This window comes from Camelus ferus, chromosome 23 (genome assembly GCF_009834535.1).
Source record: "Camelus ferus isolate YT-003-E chromosome 23, BCGSAC_Cfer_1.0, whole genome shotgun sequence".
NCBI lineage: Eukaryota > Metazoa > Chordata > Mammalia > Artiodactyla > Camelidae > Camelus > Camelus ferus.
In genome coordinates, this window is record NC_045718.1 from 24,444,816 (window position 1) to 24,470,044 (window position 25,229).

The following is a 25,229-nucleotide window of genomic DNA, read 5'->3' on the forward strand; positions in this document are numbered from 1 at the left end:
GAGTCAAAACAAAGTTTCCAATAAATTCTAGATATATGCTGAGTAAGTGGCTTAAATCCTGATCACTGATCATGCACGAAACTCTTTGGTTTCAAAAGAATTCTGGGAGATTAGAGGAAAAATAATTATTTTCACTATAATATATTCTACTGTATAAGGTAATCTGAGCCTGGGCTCCCATTTATTCATGGGAAACATACTATCTAAATATAAAATAATTAGCATGCCTTCTGCCCTTCTTGATACCAGTATGGTAGCCATTAATGTCCTGTGTGTTTTGAATGTGATACCTAATTGTCTTCGACTTGGATGTCAGAATGCACTCACAAGCGCACTCTGCTCATCATGAACGTGCGAGAGGGAAAGGGAAGGTTTACCTTTGCTATTACAGAAGAGATCCCTCCCTTTTCTTGTATTTTATTTCCTCCAAGGAAAATGCCATATAGCAATTTTAAGAAGTATTTATTAAGTCTCTACAATAACAATAAGGATAATAACCACAGCAACAACAACAATAATCATACCTAATGTCTATTAGGTAGTTCTCTGTGCCAGGCCCTCTTCTCAGTGCTTAACATGTATTATCTCATTTAATCCTCACAGTTCCTCCGTGAGATAGAGACAGTTACTGGTATGACCCTCATTTCACAGTTAGGGAAGCCAAGGCACTGAGTCCTTAACTGGCCCAAGGCAGGTCACACAGCTAATAGGTGGTGAAGCCTGGATTAACACACATCCCATTTCCATAGCTGCATAAATAATTAGGCAGCTGCAAAGCAATTAGTGATAGTCACCTGACACGTCGAAGAATGTCTGTGCTCGTCCGGTCCCCGCACTGCTGACGGCAACGCACTCATAGGAGCCTTCGTCAGACAAAGCGACCTTTTCAATATCCCAGGTCATGCTGGCAGATTCTCTGGGGTGAGAAAATAGAAGCCTGTTCAGTGACTATAAAAACAAGACCACGTTGAAAGCAGTGGTCCCACTATTTGTTTTAAAGGATTCATTCCAAAGAACCAGTGTAAAGAAAGTACATTTATTAAACTGCAGAGTTTTTTATAACTTAAAATTACACACTTTTTGTATTTTAATTGGAAAGTTAAGCTTTTCTACTCAGAGCCAAAAAAAAAAAAATTACAAAGATGGTAAGTTTTGTTTTGTTTTTTGCTATTGTTCTTCGTAGAAAATAAGCCAGGTGACTATTCCATATATTTGAGTAACTGAGACTATTCACTTCAGCTAATGCTGTCTCCTTTCACTTGTGTACACACTAGGTGCCAGTGGTCCTTACGAGTCACATTCAGAATAATATGGAGTGTGACTTGATTCTGTGCTCCACTGATCACCTAGGATGTATCTTAAATGCTGAAGAGCAGTAATGTTAAGCCCACGTTTGCAAATGTCATTGTATAGGGGGTTCTGCTAAGTTCCAGGAAAATAGGAGTTTAAAATGCATATGTCTTTCGTGTCTTCTGCCAGTGCCTAAGTCAGAGCCAAGTACATATTAGGATTCATCAAAAAATCAGATACATGTAAATTTTAGACTAGAAAGTGACAATTCTTCTAGTCTTGAGTCCTTCTATTCAAAAATAAGAAAGTTGATATTCAGGAAGAAGGACAAAGGCACAGAACCAGTGTATGGTTGCTTGAAGAATATTCATTACAGTTCTATTTGTTTCTCTCTTGTTTATGAAATATTACATAAAAACAGTTCTTTTTCATGTAGCCTTATCAGTTGGCATTTAGATTATATGGCCACAATAAAATGTTTTGAAGGGATGGTCTTTGGAAGAGGGGACATATCAAAAAGAAATATGTCCCGTTACTAACGCAAATGTATCTCTCCTACGTTCCCCTAGTGACCATAGTGACTCACATAACAAAGATCCCAGTCATATGTCTGAAGTTATTAGGAAATCTAGGGCAGGGATGTGGGAGTGAACTGGCGTTAGAGGATCAATCCATCATCACCCGTGACCAATTTTGTCTTTAGCCTCTCACATCCAAAGAGCTTAATGTATGTCAGTAAGGCATGTCACATCTCTGGGCCACAGAGCTGGAAAAATGAGGGAAAGCATCCTTGTGGTTTACCTCAGAGGAATTGTGGAATTAATGAATTAACATTTATACAGAATCTCAAGTGTCTTTAAAAATGTTACTATTTAAACACGAAGCAGAATTATTTGATTTCATCTGTCAGTTATGTAACTTCATCATATTTGATATCCCGGCCAGTTATGTTGATGGTTATTAAATATGCAGCTAAGTAGATCATCAAGATACATATAAAATGTATGCTTAAAAAAGTAGCAGGAAATGATACAATCCAATTTTTAAATACTGGAAAATTTTCTAAAGTTATCATGAACATTCTTGCCATAGCTTTTGCTTAAAATGACCCCCTAATGAGAATGAGTATGAGCTAAGACTGTCAAACATTTAACATGTTGTATAAGTTACGTTAATAGTGGATTACCAGTGTAAAAGTTTCTTAAAATAATTCCTAGCGTTTTTCCCAAAATGTAGTTTGTTTCAGCATAAGTGAAAAAACATTTTCCAGAAATCACCCTCTAGTGTTTAAGGTCTACTTAATGTTTATCACTAGCTAACTTAGATTTGTCTAAAAAGTTCACCCATCTTCACAAGGAGAGTCGGTGCCTTCTAGCCCACTTCCGTTGATTGTTAGCTGCCACAGTAACCACACACTTCTGGTCCCCCGTCACCGCCCCCGACCCCCACATCCCAGCACAAGCCCCTTTTCCACTCTTCTCCTCCTGGCTCCCTGGGCTCCAGCTACACTGGCTTCCTTCCTGCCTTCCTTTCCCACTTGTCTGATCCACACTGCCTTAGTGCATCTGCATTTACTATTCCTGGTGTGTGAACACCTTCCCTGGATACCTGCATGACCAGCTCTCTACCACACAGGTCTTTGCTCAAATGCCCCTATGCTGAATTTTGAAAATGCAACTAGGCCAAAACCACATGCTCCCCACTAACCAGTCAGTATCACTCACCCCACCCAACCAAAGACCTGCTCTACTTTTCGCCTTAACACTTTATTTAAATCAGATTCAGAGACAAGTTTGCCCCGAAGCCAATAAAGTTTAAGCTTCAGGGTCTTTCATCTGTAAAGGCTCTTGAAAGGTTCGATATCTAACTCTGTATTCATAATTTTGCATTCTTTGTTTTAACAAGGGATCCTCTGCATAAATTTAGTCTTATAAAACCCAAATCAACTCTTAAACGTATTCTAGCATTTATTATCTTATCATACAATATTAAGTTCCACAAGAGTAGAGACCTGTGTCTGTTTTGCTCACTGCTCTATTCCAAGACTGTGGAGCCAACAAACGAGAAATTTCTAATGAAGAAGTACAGTAACAGAAGTATCTATTTGTATTTAGATGTGTAGTGCTCTAAATTATTACTAATAGAAACATTTACACACTTTAAATACTGGTCTACTCCGAGTCTAACTCCATTTCTGACAAAGCTCAAGGTGAAGGGCAAAAGGCTCTCAACAGAGCAGGGAATTCGGCCCGGCTGCAGGTAGTACCCCAGGGTTTTCTCGGGCATTGTAACTTTGGGAGCATCTAGGAAGAAAAAGAACATAAGCAAGAAGGTCACAATGATATTTCATACTTCCTGTTAATCCATTCAAAAGCTTCATGCTTAAATTATTCCAGTAAATTCTCCACATTCCAATTAATTAAACCACTAAAAATCACTTGTAACTGTCTTTCTTGGCTCAAAGCTTATTAATTTCTGGATTAGCTCCATGGACCCTTTCCTAAGGTACTCACTGAATCTAAGACCTTACTGATTTTAAGACCAAGACAGAACACAAAGCTACTAAGTAAGTTACAACACATCATCAACTGTAGAACACAGTTCAATTTCAAAAATGTGAAAATATGAAAAGAACACATGTATCTTAGAACTGAGCTCCCCAGGTAATTGTTCTCCAAAAAAAGAATGACAAAATTCATTTTTAAGAATGCAGTAGATTTTTTTAAGCATTCAATTCAGGGGTGAACACAACTAACTTTGAATATTGTACATGAGGAAATACTGAGGTTGGTTCTATTACTACCTTTCTACAACTATTAAACAAAAGCTAGAGTTGTTCCTGAATTGCTCAAATCACAATCTTATCCCTCCACCCAACAGCACAAACTAGAAGCAATCCTTCTGTATCTTTGTCAGTCCACGGTGCAAGCTATATACAGTTCTAAAGTTTTGGTCAGAGTTCAGTCATCAGCCTTGAGAACTAACAGCAAATATATAAGTAACTAGCTTCCTAATTAACTAACTAACCAACTAACCAAGTAAAGGCAAAATCATCACCAGCTGTTTACAATCAACTACTGTTCACGAAACAGAAGGTTTCTGACAATCGTATATAAAAATGTAGCCAAATCAGATATCTTAATTAAACATTAAACACATGTGCCAGGTTTTTTATGGGAGAGTAAGAGCACCAGAATTTCCCAGTTCAAGTTCTTACACTGAAGTAATCAAAATTCTCAGATCTATTATCTGTGAGACTTAACTGGAAATGCTGGATGCTTTTATTTCATGGGTAAGAAAAGTGCGTCACCTATGTGTGAATGCTTTTTGACATGGTGACCCACTAATAACATGAAGATATTATTTTCGACTTTAGAGTCCATTCTTTACCTAGACCACATCAGCCCCTGAAACTCTCAATACTCCAGTGCTGAACAGAGTGATATCTTACCTGGGACAATGCTGGAAAAGGAAACACTTGATACTCTCTGGAAGAGATGATCATCCTTATCGTAGCCTGTTACTTTGAGGAAAAAAGCTTCACTTGGTGGTATAAAGTCAGAAATATTCCATATGCCATAAGGTTTTCTGTCTGGGTAATATTTAACAGGAATAGTCTTAAGAGAACTGCCTGAGATACTGAGAAGTTCAAGAAGATCTACCCTCGCTGGGATAGAAATTCCAGAAGTATTCAGCAGCACAAAGGTAGGTATTCCTGCAAGAGAAAGAATTTGTCATCGTTTACAGCTAACATGAACTGAGGTTAGGTATCAAATAAATATTTGCGTTATAGTAACAGACAACAAGTACCATACGTATGAGAACCACAGACCGTGTCACAAATTATGGCCCAACTGTAGAATCTGTTCTACACAAAAGACACTTTATTCATGAGCAGACAGGGGGTTCCTAAGGGATTATCTTTATGGAATGTTTATATGTAGAAAAATTAGAATTATGAATAGTGTGTTATATGATGTTTGATTATGTGACCATTTTTATTTATTTGTTTGTTTGTTTGCAGGGGGAGGTAGTTTTATTCATTTATTTAGTTTTTTGATGGAGGTACTGGGGATTGAACCCAGGACCTCATGCATGCTAAGCATGCGCTCTACCACTTGAGCTATACACTCCCCCTAATTATGTGACAATTTTTAAAGATTCACTATTTTGTATCCTTCTAGCAACTGCAGCAACAAAAATAAATAAACGACAATCAGAAAAAAGAAATTTAAAGTCATGGTAGGATTGAGCCTTCTTTTTTTGGCTACAAAAATATAAATTTTCTTGTATGAATAAAATAAGAGAAAGAAGTTTTCAAATGAACAATAATTTCATCTTTGAACACCCACGGCTATGTGATGTCTTTACACACACACAAAATCCGTATTTTCACCTTGACAACAGGGTAGTAAGACGGTAGTAAGAAAAGAATCTCAAGATCTAAGTCAGTAGTTTTCAAAGTTTAGTAAGTATAGGAATCAATGGGTTACTCATTCAAGTGCATTTTCCTGGGCCCTGCCTTTTGGGATTCTCATACAGATCTGGCATGGGCCCCAGGAATCTTAATTTTTGACAAGCTCCCTAAGTGATTTTAACATGTGAATCTTGGGACTACACTTTGAGAAACAATGACTAGGTCAAGAGTGCAATCGTAGCTATAATAAAGACGCTATGTTTCCCAATTTTATTGAATACTACAAAATTATATAATCACAGACAGTCGGAAAAATATTTTGCACTTCAGTATCTCCCATGCCAATTGAAGTAATGTGCATGACAAACCTTGCACAGGTCTGTTGACTGTTTTTTTGAAGTCCAGAGTAGGCTTTCGGGAAAAACCAGCTCGGAAATCAATGGTACTGAGGCCAGTGATGCGAACAGAGTGCCTTCCACTGCTCGATGTCTGAAAAATGTTTAATGACAAACCCCGTTAGTAATTGACCCAGGATGCTGGTCACAATAAACACTAACAGTATGAGAAACTGCAGAGTGTTTAATTGGGATTGATGTCAAATCACTGAGGCTCTGATCTGAGTGTTCTGAACTTAACTGTGATTGTGTCTTCAATGCAAGTTTTGTAATACATATCCCAGGCGACTAAAGTGCATTTGAGTATTATACTGCATGCTCAGTGGTAAAAGATATAGAGGTATATGTTCAGGAAATACACATAAAATGAATAAATGACTGAATCTTCTCCCCTCAACACCATCCAGGTACTATTATGGAAAATATTTCCTTTCTCTTTGTTCTGGAAAGATACAGCCAGGACAAGCACAAGAGCTGACCATTACCCAGCTTTTAGCCAAAGGGCATCTTCAGCTCAGCAGTATCCAGCAAAGGCATTCAGTGCTTGAGATCAAATGTGAGTTTGGAAAAAAAAAAAAAAGTTCCTACCCTCTAAAAGTTTATGGCCAGTGTGGGAGTGGGGGTAGATGGAGAAAGAGAAATCTTTTTTATGATGCAGTAAATGCAGTGACAGAATTACAGAAAAGGTACATAAAAATGCATATATAAAGGGAGCACGGACTAGACTGTAGTTCAGTTAAAACCTCCCAAAGGAGATGGACAAGATATCAAATAACACCTAGGCGCTGAAGTTACTCATATGTGCCTAAACAATAAATAATTTGGATTAGGGCCACAGGATAAAATAATAACATTAACGTTTATTGGGCACTTCCTCTGTGCCCAGACTCTTGGAATACACTGGCTTATTTAATCCTCATTACAATCCTATAAGGTAGGTATCTTCATTAACACCACTGTATAAATAAGGAGGTTGAGGCATCAAAGCATTAAATAGCTCATCCAAGTTCACAGGGTTTTCTAACTTTCCTAACGTGCAGAGGTGGGGTTTTAATCCAAAGGTCAGGCTCTGGGCTCTTCACCACAGTGCTACATGCAATGTCTCCCAAAGGCAAGGTACGTCAGAGTTAGCCTCTACCTCGGGGTCTCCCCAGATATGATCTGAGCATCACTTATACCTACATCTGCACAAAATTACTTGGATTGTTTGTAAAAACACAGACTCTGAGCTCCAGCCAAGATTTACTGAATCAGAATCTCTGGTCAGAGAAGTCTAGGAATGTGCATTTCAAAAACCACCTAAGGCTTATGAACAAGAGCTCACCACTATTTTATTGCATTGATCACTGAGATTTTAGTCTCAAAATAAAGTGACTACATGATAGCAGCATTTAGGTGGAAGCAGAATACAGGAGTAAGAGAAAGCATTCACATGCTAGCATCAGGGCACTAACATGGAAACATGGATCACAACTCTGAGAAGCACATATTTAGGTATCATAGCAATGACAGAACATTCTAGAAATACATATTTCTATGATTTTACTCTGGTGAACAGCTAGATTAAGCCATACCATGGCTAAAGATAAGCCACCTCCAGAGCTCCACAAACCGCACAATCTTCCTTAAAACCACGGTGGCTCCTTATTACTTGGCAATACTATTATTTTCATTTCACAGATGAGGAAGGTAAAGTCACTTGCTCAAGGTCACAGATAAACAGCAGGTAGTGGAGCTGGGATGGGAACTCAGTGAGGTTCCAGAAACTGACCTCTGCAGCTACGCCATGCATTTCTCACAATCATTTCAATGAATTAGATTATGCTGGTTCCAGGGCAAAGGCTGAAATACATCCAACCGTTGTCCACAATAGAAGAGTAATAGAGAACTCCTGAGACTCTCCATAGGAGAGAAGAAAAAACACAACAAGGAGAAAGAAGGACTGGGGACAAGGAGAGAGCAAAAGGGCGCAAGTCACTTCAAGATATGTCCCTAAACCTATCAGCAAATCTACTAAACTCACGAAAGATTCCTGTTAGTGGATTTCCTGTGAAATTTTTGAAGGGGCTGAGCTGTACCCTGCATCAAAGTACACAAGCTTAGAATCAACATACAAGTAATTGGGAGGCAAGGAGACTGTAAGAAGGTAAGCTTTTAGGAAACTCCAGAAGCACTGGGAGAAGGCTTTGGAGTCTCACACAGTACGGACATAGCACGGCTGCAGGAGAAATAAATGATACGGTCTTGGAGGGGCAAAGAAAATTCAGCTAATTCTGTAACTGAGTAGAGCAGAGGAGAAGTCCAGCTGTGTCCTCTCTTCCCTTCTAAATTATTTTAGCCATCTTAGTACCATTTTTCTATAGACATAATTAAATTAGTAAGACTCAAAAAATGATTTAATGTTTTTCTATCTGGTCTTTATATCATGTAGATTAAAATTGTGGGTTATATTAAAAATGAGAATTTGGCCCCAAAAAGCATTTCTCTACCACAGAATATCCAGAACTATCACTCTGGCATAGAGGAATCCTAACCTCATGGCTTCTGTATTTAAGAAGAGGGAAATCTAAGAGCAGCACGATGGCTCCAAGCATAACAGGAAATTTTCTAGACACCACACATTGAACAGGGTTTGTATTGGCTAGAAATTCTAAGAGTTGTATGTTAAACAGTATATCTATTCATACAATTTTTAAACGTTCATAATGAGCTACATTACTACTCTGAGGCAGGATGTCGTGTTGGTCAAACTGTACAAGGGTCTGAGTCAGGAATACAGAGGCTGCTATAGTGTGAGCACGGCTGAGGCAAAGATGAAGTTCAGCTAGACACCTACTGGCATTCTAAAGTTGTAAAGAGGTGGCCACAATCCAAAAGCAGTCAGAGAAAAGAAGGAGCAGAGTGGACCGGAGTGCAGGCTTCTGAATTGGAGTGAGTCTACAAGGAATGAAGGAGGACAGACAGAAGTACCAGGAAGCAAGCACCATGGAGAGCTCCAGGGAAAATCAGCTGCTCCTCTGATATCTTCCTGGTCAGCTCTATTGCAGCCAGATCTACTTTCAGTTTAAGGAGAAAGGCCTATTAGATATTGAAAGCCCTCTCAACACTGAAAGCCCATGAAGGCAATAATTATGTCATCTTTATCACCTATAAAAGATTACCTAATAGGCACTTAATACATGTAGATTGAATAAATGATACTAAAAGTCATCCAAATGCTTAATTAATGTTGGCGCTTTCCCTTAGATTCTCCTAGGACAAATTAATGCCAGATTCATCAAGAACTCATTGAACTTACCTTGAAGCATTATGCTAAGTGTGCTCACATATTATCTTATAAAATCCTGTTACAGCCAAAAATGATTTTATAGCACTATAAAGAAACTGGGGCTCAAAGAAATGATTCCTTGCCTACATTTAGATAGCAAGCTAAATGGCAACTACTCCAAGTTCAATATTCTAAGTCTATGCACAGCACTGTTGGATAACGTAACCTCTGGGTTGGTCTAGACCCTGCGGCACAGAAAACAATAATATGCCCCCAACTATTCATTTGCCATTCTAAATTTCTAAACGAACTCTTTTAGGAGAGGCCAGGTTAGTGGAGTGTTGGCAAACTTCTCTCTGGAAAAAAAAAAAAAAAACAAAAAACACCCTAATTCGGGGTACTTGCCAATTTCCATGATGTAGATACCACCACAGTGGCTGATTTCAAGCCCCCAACATGATGTCACTGAACAAAGAGCTGGGAAGAGAAAGTGCAGAGTTGACTCTTCACAAGCCATTTCTAAGCCAGCTCCAGCAAACCATTAGGCCATGATAATAGTTATGGTCAATGGGTAACAGAGGGAGTGAAGTGTGTCTGTCACTCACCAAAGTGTCTACCTCATCCTAGAGGTGACACAATCCCTTCCTTTTTGAATTCAATGCACGTTCTCCTGTCTCTTCCCCACTAAAAGGGGCCACATGCTCCGTGGTGCTACTTCTATCACCCTGGGTTCCCGAGTGTGGGAGAACATCCTTTCCACCCTCAAAGGACATGTGACATTAGCGAGGAATGAGCTTTCTTGTACTGAGCCAATGAGAATTCCTCCTGGTATTCATGTGAAGCCTCCCGTTATAAATGGAATTAAAATGTGACTCATAAAGCTGGCTTTCGTTTCTCTCTCCTAAGGAGTTTCAATGTTTTATAAAATAACAAATAAGCCAAAGGGAAAAAGAGAACCTTGATTTATATCTGAATTGATAGAAAATAAAGATACAATTTATAATTTGTACATATTCAGCAGAATAAGAGTAACTAATTTTACCATTCATGGGTCAAACTGTTTAAGCATTTTACCAACATCTAATTTAATCATGACAGTATTAAGTAGGTATTATTTTCCCCCATTTTTCTCAGACTTAGAGAGTACTAAGTAACTTCTTCAAGGTCAAAAGATTCTAAGTAGTGGAGTATCTTGAAATAAAATAGATGCCCATCTCTTTACAAAGTAATTACTCTTGAACAGCAAACCATTCTTTACAACCTAAAGAATACTGTGGTTTTAAATTAAATATTTATTGAGAATCTACTGTGGGCTAGGCATTGTGCCAGCCACAAATATAATAAAGCCAGCTTGACTTAAATACTATTATTTTATTAGGCACTGTATGTTTAAATAAATGTCATATAAGGAGAGAAATGTACCCAAAACATAGAATAAATTCTGCTTAAGTATATGTTCACACACACACATTTATACAGAAAAAAAAGAAAAAAGAAAAGGAAACATTCCTTTTGGTTGACAAGCTGATATTGGCAGACCAAAATAACAGGGAAATTTTCCAGGGAAAAAATCTATGCAGCATTCCACTGACCCTAAACATTGAATTAATGCTACATCTAATCTATTTAAATAACATACCTGGTGTAGTCTGAAGGCTTATTCAAAAGAGTCACCAAGTGAGAATAATTGGAGGCAGCATAGTACTGTGCTTGTGTGGTCCTTTGTAGACTTGAGGGTTATTTGATAATGATTCCTTAACAAGTTTATGTCACTTGGCTATGATGTCTAAAATAGCCTTACCCTGCAGAAGATGCATTAGGAGGCTCTGGCAACCAAAATAAATATCATAAACCAGGAAACTTCTACTCGTGTCAGAATCTCAATGCAATCACCCAGTTCGGTACAGTCCCTTCTCTACTTGGGAGATTATCTAAGGACAGTTGATCCATATTTACTTAATGGAAACACCTCAGTGGATGTGCTAAATTACGTGATCGATCACATTGATAATCCTAGACTAACGGAAACAGTCTGTACCACCTAAACCTAATGGGTGCTGACAATTATTTAGTATCTTTGCATGAAGTTTCTCTTTAAGAGCAGAGGGGAAAATCTTGCCTGAGAGTTTCTGTGGTTATTGTCAAAAACTCTATATATAGATTACAGCTGCCTGAATGGAAAATTTACATCTCTTCTTAGAAATAAGATCCAGGATTTGAGGCTTCCTACAAATGGAAACATAGGGGCATAAAACCACCTTCTCTTTTTTAATAATATTTTTTTATGTTCATTTCAGTTATTTCTTTTTTGGCGTATTTTCCCCTGCATCAGAGGCAACCTAAAACATTCGAGTCATTTGTAGGAACTATACTGATGAGTTGACTCACCTCTGTTTAGTGAAAGTATCCTAGTAAGTCACAGGAAAGGAATCACCAGGGTTTCAGAAGGAAACCACAAAAGAAATCCCTCTCATAGCATTTTAAAAAATAGAGTGTTCTGTGTCAGTATGTCAACCATGGGCTAACTAAACCAACGCTTCTGCCTGGCCCCCCTGGATATCATCACAATAAGTGTATTAATTTTTAATCATGAATACTTACATGGTTCTCTCTCAGGTACTGTGACATGTAACAGTGACAAAGTCCAGTCTATAGCAAAATTGGAAGACAATATTTGTACAGAAGTAAATATGCTATAAAGGGGAAAAATAATCCAAAAGGGAGGTGCAGAAAAATTGCAGCAGAAAGCCAGAGGGAAGAGAGAATATTCTGGACGGAAAAAGTCAGACATGTCTGGATGACAGTTGCCATTCTGACTGAGCGTTAGTAGGTAGTTACGAATCAGACATTAAGTAAGAAAGGAAGAGCATTCTGGGAAGATGGAACAGCTTGAGAGAAAGCAAGGACCAAAAGAATGTGGTAGGAGAGAGGGTGAGAGACACCACCAAATTATATTTGATGAAAGTCGAAAGGCAAATGATGGAAGGTAACTGGAAAGATTGACTGAGGCTCAATTAGGTGGTCCTTGAATACCATGCTAAGGTCAAACAAGAGATAGTCTGTTCTCCATACTCAAGATTAAAACTGTTCTGTGAAACATTCAAAAAGCCATTATTAATTCCATTGATAGTAGATAGCAGACACTTTCCAGACAGCAGAGTGCACAGGGGATGGCATGAGGGATGTGCTACGTAATCTCAGACACTTCTCTTCTTGAGAAAGCACACACGTAAAGCATGCATCAGCCGTCCGAAAGGGAGATCCAAAATCAGCATCGATATTTATGTCAGTAGACTCAGCTCAGTTTCCTTTGCACCAACCTGGTACATTAGTTTGGTATTTCATTTAGAAGCAAAATAAGTTTATTATCTTTATTTGCATTGTAATGCTTATGCTCTGTTTAGTTACCACTAATTGCACTCTAGAAATTGTGTAACATGAGACCCAGAAGCTTTTCTGGTGAGGACTAGAAATAAATTTAAGATAATATAATAATAGACACTATGCCTTTTTATTGTTTTCTTAATTGTAGGAGACTGAGCTTAGAGACTTGTCTAAACAGTGTCGCCATCATCTTATCATCTCCCTCCTCACTCACAGACTATTCTTCAGTGCTCCTCTGTACTAATGATCAATTAAGACATGCTTAGTGCCCATTAAGTACCATGGAACACAGCCAGAAGCGGATGTTCATTGTTTATTGAAGGGATGACTGAATGAATAGGTGTGTTAGTCACACGGTACAACATCAGACATGTGAAATATCCCTCTTTTAGGCAAGAGTTTTTACTAGAGGAAATACCTCTGGTAGCAATCCAAATCAACTGTAAGTGGGTTCACATACTTCACAATAAATTGCTAATAATACAGAAGAATGGCATCACTTGTACATATTTCAAAATCAGTAATAGACAACTTAATGCCTTGATTCAGAGAGCAAGAATGGAGCTAGCAGTGGACTTGCTAGCTCAGGACACTGCTGGTTGACGTCATGCTTAAAGTGTCTGGGGATAAAGAGACTCAGCTTCTTATACTCCTTCCCACTGTGGTCACAGAAAGTCAAACTCAGTCTAGTCATATTCTTGGTAAGTAGGTCAAAATAAATGTACAATCAAATCTGGCCACACTCAATAAATATTGAACAACCACCATGTGCAAAGGAACTTGGTGAATATAACATGCAGATGGGACCATTTCTGATCCATTCAATAAACATTACTAGACTGTCTCGCACATTGCCTTTTTACTTATACTCTTATCCCTTATCATCCCCCTTTTTAAAATATCCGTATTTCTATTTCTAGTTTCCAAGTCTGAGAGTTCTGAAAATAAACGAATATTCTAGGATTTGAATGGAGTTACAATGGAAACTCACTCTTTAAATCAAGAACATTAATATAGGCATTCTTTTAAAAAAAAATGGGCTGGCTTGCAGCAAAAAAATATGTGACAATGAATATATTTATGTTCATGTATAACTGAAAAACTGTGCTCTACACTGGAATTTGACACAACATTGTAAAATGACTGTAACTCGATAAAAAAAAAAGTTTAAAAAAAATGGGCTGCAAAAATAGCACCTCAGTTTTCCACAGTAAAGCCCCTCTATGAACCTTCACAGCAGCTCTACAATTTGAACCATGAGCCCGCTGATCTCATTTTTTGTGTAGGGAAGCTGAGACAATGCAAGAGTAAGTGATGCAAGAGGTATCTTCATCTGAGTCCTCCCAGAGGATTGTAGAGTTAAGATGTTTGGGAGGTGCGAGGGCTGCACAGGAGGAGGGAGAGTAATGCAGGAAAAGGAATGCAGCCAGTAAAGGGCATGCTTTTAAGCCTGCTCTCACTACAGACAACTGGACCTTATTCCTGCCAAGGCTGAAAGCTGCTCTTGAAGGGTTTACTCCTCCAGGAAAACAGTCTTCTCCTGTTCTGGTTAAAAAAAAAAAAAGAAAAGAAAATCTCTCCAACACAGAAACACAGACACGACAGTTGGAAGGAGGCCAGAGCACACTGAAAATTCTGAAATACACAGGCAAGCCACGTGGACCATCTACCAGAGCGGGTCACACACGCAATCTGGAGCAGAACTAGACCTTAGATGTATGGTGTCCTGAATTTCGATTATGTGTTCGTTCCTCTGTATCACCAAAATACAATGCTTTCTAAGAGTGAATATATACTAGGTAGGATACAAATACCATTTTGTGTTAAACAATGAATGCAGAGCCACCAAATACCAACAATCAACAATGCTTGAGTGCTTATTTTGTAACAGGAACTATGCTAACTAAGTACTTCATTTGTGTCATCTTAATTTCACTCTCAGCACAATTCCACGAAGTAAAGGATTGTTCCTGCCATCCTACATTACAGGGGAGGACAGCAAGGCACAGAGAAGTTACAGTTCCAAGGCAAGGCAGCTTCTGAGCGGTGGCTCTGAGATGCGAACCCAGGGCAGCTCCACCCTGGGGCCTGTGCCCCAACCATCATTTTCTCCCGGCTCCATCTCTGATTGTTTTGGAGGAAGGGCGTAGCCAGTACAATCAACCTATAGATTTGACAACAGGAAAACCATCCAAGGATTTTAAGCCTATTTTGTGGTGGTATCAATACCTTTCATGATTATCAAAACTTAACACTATCAATTCACGTGATCAAGACACCTCTGACCAACGCACCACGTATACTGCATTTTCAGTAAAAGCAATCTTCATGATTGCAAGGGAAGATATAAATAAACTATCATATCCACTTTGTAAAACACGCCAACATCAAAATAAAATAATAAACAGACTCTGTAAAATAACAGTACCTTCACTGTCCATATTCCAGCCTCTGGCTGTTTAACATTCACCACCTTGGCAGAGTTATGGATATTTAACAGCTCGTTCAGGCCAAATCCCTTTTTCACCAGCTTCCCTGAAAGACAGACATAAAGGTAACAAGCAAAATCTTTCTTTCAGCTATGCAGATTAACTGTGTACATTTCCAGGACAGATTACCTGATGGATATTTGCGCCTAAAGCTCAAAACATGATTTTATTTCTATCTAAAATACACCTAATTTTAGGGTTTCTGGACATCGGAACTGAAGTAACAGATTCCTCTCTGCTATGCTGATTTGATCTTAAAAAGAATAACAATTAGCAGACTGTAATCATACTTCCAAAGCTAGCCTAGGTAACAATTATGATAGCTACCGAGCACTTATGTGCAGCCCCTAGAGACATTTAGACGTAACAGATGGTAAAAACAGTAAGCCAGAATAAATGTCTTTTTGAAGATCACTCAAGGTATTACTAACATAAGAGCCCTGGGCATATCTTTACATGAAGTACAAAACTTTCACCAGTTTTCCGTGAAACATAGGAACAAGCCTTTACCTGTCATAGGAATAATTAAAGGAGGCAGTGTAATGAAGTAACATGGTATCATCTTCTACTGATCTGAGATTTACCTAAAGAATCTAGTAGTTTGAACTCAGAGGAAGAAAAGTAAATTTGAAATTAAGCCACAGTTTAGTCGTTCAGTTCACTCTTGCCTCTTCTGTGGACTACTTCTGTAGTTATATAAACAAATCAATTATAAAAATCCTATGTTTGCAACAAAACCTTTACAATCATTATAAATGGCTTTTAAAATATCAATGTCAGTGACTTCTTAAAGTAATAAAAACATAACGCAATGGGTACAGGTACTTTTAAGTATTCAGGTAGTGAAAAACACAGATTTTTCCTGATAGATAAAATGGACGTTAGAAGAATGCTACCTTAAAAGACAAATCCAGTTCTAAGGCTGAACCTATGAAGTCTTGAAAAACAGATTCTGCTTGTTTTGTAAATTTCAATTTGATTGTTAACTGTGGAGGTAGCCTTTGAGAACAATTTCATAAACTGTTTTCTTTAAAGTATTAATTTTCTAAGACATAAATTAAAGTGAGAAAGACAGTTACTCCCTCTCCATTTATAAATTTTCACAAATACGTAAAAAATAATGTAACACATACTACTGCTACAATGGGAATAAAAATATTTTGCAAACAATAGGTAAAAGAACATTTCTAAATATAAATATTAGGGAAAATGAAGTTACTGTCTTTATTCAGTTACTTTTTTTCTTTTCATTGGGAACTTTTTTTTTTTAAATAATTCAAACTCTTTTTTTTTTTTCTTATTGAAGTTTAGTCAGTTTACAATGTTGTGTCCATTTCTGGTGTATAACAAAATTACTTTTCAATTAAGTCTTACTGTAATATTCAACCAGCAATGGACTCAGGCCAAAATTTAGGGTTATACCATACAATTAAGTGAAGAGGCAAAGCAAATTAAAATATTACTCTAATAAAAATATAAATTTGCTTTCAATAGTCATCTACTGTAAAGTTAATCTTTATTAAGAAAATGATATGATAAAAATTAGACAGATGTTTTAAAAGAAGTTTTTCAATGTGATTCACTTAAAAGTAACATAAAATACTGAATTTTACAGAATAAGTTACTGGGAAGTATTTCCTCATATAAAATTAGGAAATTATGATTTCAGGTTCAATTACAATATCTTTTGGGTAGTTTAGCTAAAATTAAGTTACTAAGTGTGATCTGTTTGAATTATTAGGAGTTTTAGCTTTTTGAATCTGCTGTTAATTCAACAATACTAATGACTAAAAAAAATTAACTTTCTTTTTTAAACATCTTCCCTAGTAACTTTTGTATTCATCAAATCTACTCATAAAGTTAGCATTAATTTGACACAAGTGTGCGAAAAATCTTTTACCTTTCATGGTTTTTGTATTTTATTATGTGAATGTGCAATATATCTCACCTAAAGGATCGCGAATTTCAATTATTGGAGACGGGCCACTCAGAGACACAGTGACCTCTTTTAGGCTAGGATCAAAAGGAATTTTCCAAGTGTTTACAGCCTGTTCCAAATGATCTGTTGATAAGAGATGAACTTTGGAGGCCTGCACTGCTTCCTCTACCCATTTTAACACCTATAAGAGAAAAAGAGAAGTGTGAGCATTATCAGCAATGTTACAGTTTTATACCACCGCGACAGACCTCCAGGTGCAGAAGTTGGCTTTGCTTAATTACATGACTCAGTCACTTTCTGTCCTGATGTGAGGTTTATTTCCATCACAGTCAAGACAATCCTTTCCCTACATCCACTTATTGTAGTAGATTCATAATAAAATGCTAGTTTAACCCATGCTCAAATTTCAAGCTTTCTATCTTGGAATAATATATTCAAAATGAATTAGTGTCTAAAAATAACTTACACAGAGATAATACATGCAGAGATATTACACATAGTTCTATTTCTCAAAATAAACAAAAAGGACCTCTATAGAACATGGTAACAGCAATATTGAGATTCCTTTTCCCTCCACTCTCTTCCTAAATTTCAAGATCCAATTTACAAAAGATAATTAGCAAATTATAGAATTCAATTTCAATACATTGGGTATTGAATTACTGTAATATACAGTACATTGTAATTATAGACTGTATACTGTAATATATGTTGTGATATATTAATTATTGAAAAGTAATTGCAATGCCAACAAAATATTCATTTTTTATGATAAAATAAATAAGTACAAAAATAATAGGAAAAGTGATCACTGTATTTAGAAAAATATTTCAGGTCAGAAGCAATTTAAGCAGTGTATTCTTGAAAACTAGTCTTTGGGAAAGTATTAAGAAATTAGTTAATAATAGAATGTTAAGTCTCACTACGAACACAGAAACTTCCCAGTTCACAGAAGTTCTACGACAGCAAATACAATTCCTCATTAAACAAAAGGTCGTATCTGGCCAGGTATTGCTTGGGTGAACTTAATACAATTACGTCTAAGTCATACTCATTTTTAATCCACCTCAGACCCCTCTCTGGTTTGTATATCCTTCAAGATTATATCCTACCATGAACAATTTCCCTTGTAATTATGCATAAATCTCACAGTAGAGCTGGGTATTAAGCTACTGCCAAGCTACTCAAAATAAAAACATTTTAAAAATGTCAATAGTGGTAGTCGCAAACAAATTAATCAAACAACAAATATTGTGCAATGACTTCATTCTCTGCAAAAAGTATCCCTCCCCTTTCTTTTGTCCTCAAGGATGAGAAAAGTGGCTAAGAACTACTATCATAAAATTAACAGTGTGAGGCAATTATGTTCACTCATAAAAACAAATGCTTATTGTTCAAAGCAGTCTTTCAGGTACTGAGTATTAATGTGCATAGTTTTAGTCAATATTTAGTAACAACCTTTCTTATTAACTAGTATTTACTGAGTATTTTCGCACGTATTATGCATTATTTGTTTTTAACAAATCTTCCTGCCTTTCCTCCAAGGTCAAGAACCACACCTCCTTTATCATTGTACCCCAAACCAAGTGGCAGGCTCTACACATAATAAAGGTGGCATGCGTACTGATGTCCATGAAGTTGGTCATTATGATGATAGTAATGATGTTGTCTTAAATAAAAGAATGTTATGAGAATTCAAGAAACAGGGAGCCCTTGTCGAAATACTATATGAAAAGGACCCATCACAGTAGATATTCAAATGTTTTCTTCCCTTTCTAATTAAATTCCCTTCTTTTCCCCTAATTGACTATTTCAACAATGACTTCAAAGGCAAAATGGAAAAAAAATGTACCCATGAAAGACAAGATTTCTGTAAGTGAAAAAGACACACAAAGTCATTCCAGGTAGAAGAGAAGGCCTGGGAAAACACAGAGACAGAAGTACTCCCAATATGCTGGGAATAAGAGTGCATCCAACTGGCTACAGTTAAGTGTTCAGAAAAAGAAGCAGAAGATGAAGCTGGATGCTTGTGTCAGAGGCAGAGGTCACAAGATCAAGCTACGGTATTTGAATTTTATCTGAAAGACGCAAATAAAAAATTAATCCTCTGCTTAAAGCCCTTCGGTGAAGTGGTGTTTTACAAAGAAAAACTTGTGGTATCACAAACTGAGCACACAAAAAACAAATCTATTGCAGTTAATTACCCATAAGCAAAATGCTATGTATCCTCAAATTTTAACGTCAAAAAACACCTGGAATTTTACATACAAAATAAAGCATACATCAAGAAAATAGTCTAAAGAAGTAAATGCCATATTTTGAAAAATGGGTTCTGAGTGATCTATCATACTTGCACAGACATGTATGAGTCATTCTGCTCCTCAAATCTGTCCATGTGGCTATAGAAATCAGACTGATTATAGCTAATATTTGCCATAAACAGAGCACATATTTTAATAATCAGTGTTGACATTTTTATGTCTTAAACATACAACATGGCTGCCTAACTCAAGGAAATGAAAAGAACTGACTGTCTGAGAAAGCATTTGATAAACTTGACTGATGATAAATATTTTGAGGATAACATCTTATTTATAGAGACTAAACGCAGCAAAAGACAGGAGAAATAGGATAAATGGAAAGAACACCTATTTTAAGAATGAGACACATAATTCTCAAATAATTTTCAATGTAAAGGAGGAATATAATTAGAAAACAAGGATAGTATAGCATCTCAAGTTTAACAATGAAATGTAGTAGTGTTAAGTAGAAACAAAAGTGAAATCCATTTTTATACGTCTTTCTTTAGATGTAAAGTATATTCGGGGTGACTCCTCAAATACATCTTTCCTTCAAACCCAGTATAGAGAGATTATGATACATCACTGGAAATCTGTTCTGTTGTCCATTAGCTATGGATGGAAATCCCTAAGTCCTGGGTATTCTTATGAAAATGGAAAACTTTCTAATTTAGTTGCATTTTCATAAGGCAATTATGTGTAAACAGAACAGAACATAAGTAGGCTTTTGGTTTACTCTTAATACAGTTTCCAATTCATCAACATTTATGAGGCTTTCACAAAGGGATTACCGTGTATCATAATATTACTTGCGAAAGATAAAGTAACAGGCTTCTGTCACGAGTCTCAAATCACTTTTTTATCCACTTATAAGAAAAATTCAAATTGAAAACATATGCAACCCACACAGATATTACCAACATGTGAATAAAAGTAGATCCCTACAAGCTACAGAAACCAAAAGTGAGATTTTTGGTCTCTCATGTTGCCAAATATAAGAAAAAATAACTTTAATTATCTAACCATGAGACTGGTTCCAACAGTAAGTGCTCATAAGCAAGTGTGGTTGATAATTCATTCTACAGACCATAAATTCTCATGCTTAAAAGTATGCAAAACAAGAAATCACTTGTGTTATGAAGTTTTTGTCAAGAAAGGGCTTTCTGGTGGAACTAAATGTTGCTGAATTCATATAGAAATGTGAGCTGAGGGACGGCTTAGAAGTTGGAAGAGCCTTAGAAAATCTGGGTTCGGGGGGGACACTACAGACGATTGACCGGACAAAAGTGACCCTCAGCTTCAACTCTATGAACGTCTAAGACTTCTGCAAAACCACCACACCTTCAACATGATGAAAATTCTCTAATGTGCAACAGCTGAAAAAACAGAAGCACACCAGACATTTTTGAAGGGTGAAATCATTCCTGCTGTTTTAGAGTCAATGTATGTTTCATTAATTCATCTTTGTAAAATTCTTACGTGTCATAACTTCAGTGTGCTACAAATGACTGAGGAAATTTATCTTGCTAAAAAATAGGCATTATTTAAAATAATAAAAATATAAAAGATTGACTTTTATACATTAGATCTTCAGAACTCATTCATCTTACAGCTGAAAGCTGATACCCTTTTTAGCAACCTCTCCCTACTTCGCTAACCTTCCAGCCCTGGCAACCACTATTCTACCCTCTGTTTCTATGAGTCTGACTTTATTTTAGATTCCACATATAAATACCATGCTGATAACACTGTACTACATAAGTGAAATTTGCTAAGGGAACAGAACTTAAGTGTTCTCAATCTCACCCCCACCTCCAAAAAAATATAAGTACGGGAGGTGATGGATGTGATAATTAACTTAGATGGGGAAGATCCTTTCACAATGTATACCAAATCATCACTGCGCACACTTTAAATATCTTACAATGTTGTCGATTATACCTGATAGAGCTGAAACTAAAAATAAATTAATAAACAACTGACTTTTTCATTTGTATCTCCCACTGAATACTTTTTGTTTGCTTGGGGTTTTTTGTTTGTTTGTTTGTTTCATTTTTTTCTCCTCTACTAAATACCTTTTTCTTTTAGAATAGAAAAATCTCAGCGAATTCAAATTGTCCCATTAAAATTCCTCCTGATTATGAAAGGAAAAGAAATTATAAAAATACCTAAGAACATAAATACACACATTCATACATATACTTAAATACACGCATGCATGCAAACGCACAAAGACTTGTTCAGTTCTTACTCCTGGCTACACTGAAAGCAGGAAGTCCAAGCTATACTCAGGCTCTCTCTGAGTAATAAAAAAAACCCACAGTTACAAAGGTACTTGGGTAATTAGTAGTAAAATTGTCTTTTTTAGCAGAATTTATATAGTATGTGGGCACAGCACACGGGAGGAGGATTCATAGTTTGGCCAGGTTCTCAAAAGTAGATAAGAGAGGAATTTTTTTTTCAACTTTTAACATCAAATTTAATTCAACAAAGAACTTATGAACCTGTGAACTTATTACAGGTAGGCAATTAACCAAGAATACTTCTAAGAATTTCTTCACAAATCATCGGAGGGGGGTTTTGAAAAACAACTCCATGGAGGTAACGTCTCTTCTACAGGACAATCTTTTATATTACTTAAAAATGTATTTTTTAAAGTATGTGAACATTTTACTTAAAATAGATATATTAGAACATGCAATAATTCATACTGCAAAGGACTGCTAATTTCATTAAGACTCCAGTCTCTTTCAGATGGTTTATTGCCATTAAATAAATTATTAAAAGAAGAGACTATGAGCTAAAGTACTCCCAAATGCAAAAAAAAATTTTTAATTTATAATGACAGAAAAGTAGGTATTTATGTGTCTTGATCTGTCCTCCACCCTCTTTCTATTGGAAGGAAGCTAAAATACAAGACTGACTGGTTTATTAACATGTAAAATACTATCAGTCCCTCACAGCAGACATGCAATGAAACTTAGCAACATCTTTCTCCCCCAAAATGCAAAATATAGACCTCCTTCCCAAGAAGAATTCACTAAGGTGTACTATCTGGCTCTTAAATTTAGTATCAATTTTGGGTGGGGAATTTATTCCTTAGAGGTAGACATATATACATTGAAACTTCAAAAATGATAATGTGAAGTCATTACATTTACAAGAAGAAGGAATCAGAACAATTATGGCCATACAACTGCTCTACTGGCTTCTAGAGGCAGACTTATTCCAAAATCCAAATCACAACTGAAGCATTGTTTTGATGACAGCCATTTTAACAGCACTTACATGCAAAGAACTTTACAAATTTTACCTCATTTAATTTTGTCTATATCCTGTAAGTACCCAAATTTTACAGTAAGTAACACATTGTTGGTAAGTATAAGATTCCCATTCTCCCAAAAGAAGCATGACTCCAAATCGCATGGAGGCTCTTAATCACTCTCATGTAATACAGGGTGAAGTTCTTTGAATGCCCACTGTCCCTCATTCCTACCTTTGAAAGAAATCTTAGAGCCACACTGGCCCAGGAAAAAAAAAATGAAATAGAGAAAGGGGTGAGTGGAAGGGAGAGAGTAAAAGGGAGGGAGGGGGAGAAAGAAAGAGTGTAGGGGGAAAGAGAGGAAGAAGAGATAGGAGGTAGGAAGACAAATAAATTAGATTCTGAGCTTCTAAAGACCTAAGTCGTAGTAATTTAAAAGTGATTCAACAGATTTCAAGCATAATTCTGATTATATGCAAACTTCAAATTATGTCCTGACCTAAGATTGCACCCTCTACACACACACTTAATATGTAAATCCACTGTACTGTCATGTGCTTGTTGAGTTTGGGAACAAAACAGAGGAAGTGATTTAGATGCATCAAACACTAATAGCATTTGGTTGATTAATCTCACAATAGACGTGCTCTTTTCATGAGATGAGAAAAATCTCAGTCTACAGACAACATTTTTTTCATCATTAATCAGAACCATAAAGGACTAACAGACCTTAACCCTAGCTAGTGCGGGCTCCCTCACTTTTAGACAGAACTTAGATGGGCACTGGAAACACTTCCCTTAATGACTTAGCTGTCCCCACATTTCCATGTTGATTTGCACCCATTTTGATTGGATATTTCAACATTTTAGATATTTTAACAATTTGAAATTTCGATAGTTTAACACAATCAAGTTGCAGGCAAGTTGCACTGACCCTTCGGCCATTCAGTCACTAAAAGGAGCCTTTTGTCTATCTCTGTTCTGATTATATGTTGATTTTAAAGTGAAATTCTCAAGATCTCATCATACTTTCCATATTTCTAAATAGCCTCCTAAGGACTAACAGCTTACTCAAAAACAAGAAGTTTTAGGAAGCATACATTCAAGTGTCCCACAATAGAGTTTTAAGTGCATTCAGTGAAGAGATAAATTGGAAGATTTGAAAGGTCCCATTAATCCAGAGGTTCCACAAGGCAGAAATGCTAGTAAGAATGTGTGCCTCAGGCCAACACAAGGAACCACTGATGTGGACTCAAATTATTAGGAAATGCTTTAGAGGAGTAGTAAAACTTCAATATTACACAGCTTTTTAAATCTGGAACCATGCACAAAACCCTCAGCAACACTAACTCTTTCCAGATTCCCTGTAATCTTTAGTAAGGGTCCTTAAATTTGCATAACAGCCTGGGTTTTCCCAGTAACATTAGATACAATACATTGTATCCTAGGTGAATACTCAGTACTTGCCAAGCAAGTACAGAGGAGTCTCCCTTTTAAATAACAGTAAAACTTTATTAGCCCCCACAACTAAGTCATCAGTCACGAGACAGCAGTTGGAAACAACTGTACAAATCTTAGCAGCCCTTGAGGGGAAAAGAGAAGAGTAAAGCAAGAATCTCAATATGGGAAGTAAATGAAAGCGATGGAGTAAGTCAGAGAAAGTCAGACCCATCAACATACCAAAAGGTAACCTAGACGTCGTAAAAAGAAGAGACTGGAAAGTAAACGTGATACAGAGGCAGGAGGACGTTTTCAACATTGCAGGGTGGGGGCAGTGAAGGAGGAGGAAAAAAAGGAAAAGCATCCAACTCGTGGCCTAGCAGGGTCTTTGGAATAAATGCCATTTATATTTACTTCAAATCTAATTACCGCAGTTTATTAACAACAGAAGGAGAAATGGAAGTGATTTATGGCCTAAAAAGAGATTTTTACATTAAGATGATAAACATTTAAGTACAGTCATTTTATCAAATCCTGGGTTCTGTACTAGATCCATGAAGATGAAAAGGTAAGTTCCCTGCCTGTAATAGTTCAGAAAGCCAGGTTCAAATAACTAGAGTACAGGTATTTCGCATTTGCTGTCATAAACTAGGATAAAATATCCTCTATTCTACCCCTGGTAAATTCATGTTTTTGAGCAGGGGGCTGGCTCTGGGTCTCTGACTGAAGAGCAGTGAGAGATGCCTCAGCAAAAGGTAACAGAACATCAGTGCTCCCCCAGGTACCTCCTATTCAGGGGCAGATAGAGGTTCTGTGGGCCCAAAGCTTATACAACTTGGGGATCCTCTTTAAGAAAAATACAAATATGTAGCTATAAAAGTAAGTACAAAGATACTTACCTGCAATAAGAAAATAGTTTACATACATTTCAAATTATTAAAAGCTGACAAATACTGTAAATCCCACAAAATCTAGAAATTAATTTTAAAGAATTTGCTATTGTTGACTGACAAGAGACTATGGTATCTGCATCTTTGGTATCATA

The 25,229-nt window shown here is 36.7% G+C and overlaps 1 protein-coding gene across 1 annotated transcript in view; it reads right to left on the reverse strand.

Annotated features, from left to right (window-relative positions):
- HMCN1 (hemicentin 1) overlaps nt 1-25,229 on the reverse strand; it is a 399,750-nt gene that overhangs the window by 234,070 nt on the left and 140,451 nt on the right. Inside the window, 6 exon segments of the mRNA XM_006185542.3 lie at nt 795-916; nt 3,449-3,593; nt 4,742-5,005; nt 6,076-6,196; nt 15,183-15,289; nt 17,192-17,363. Of these exon segments, the coding sequence (XP_006185604.2) occupies nt 795-916; nt 3,449-3,593; nt 4,742-5,005; nt 6,076-6,196; nt 15,183-15,289; nt 17,192-17,363 (931 nt within the window).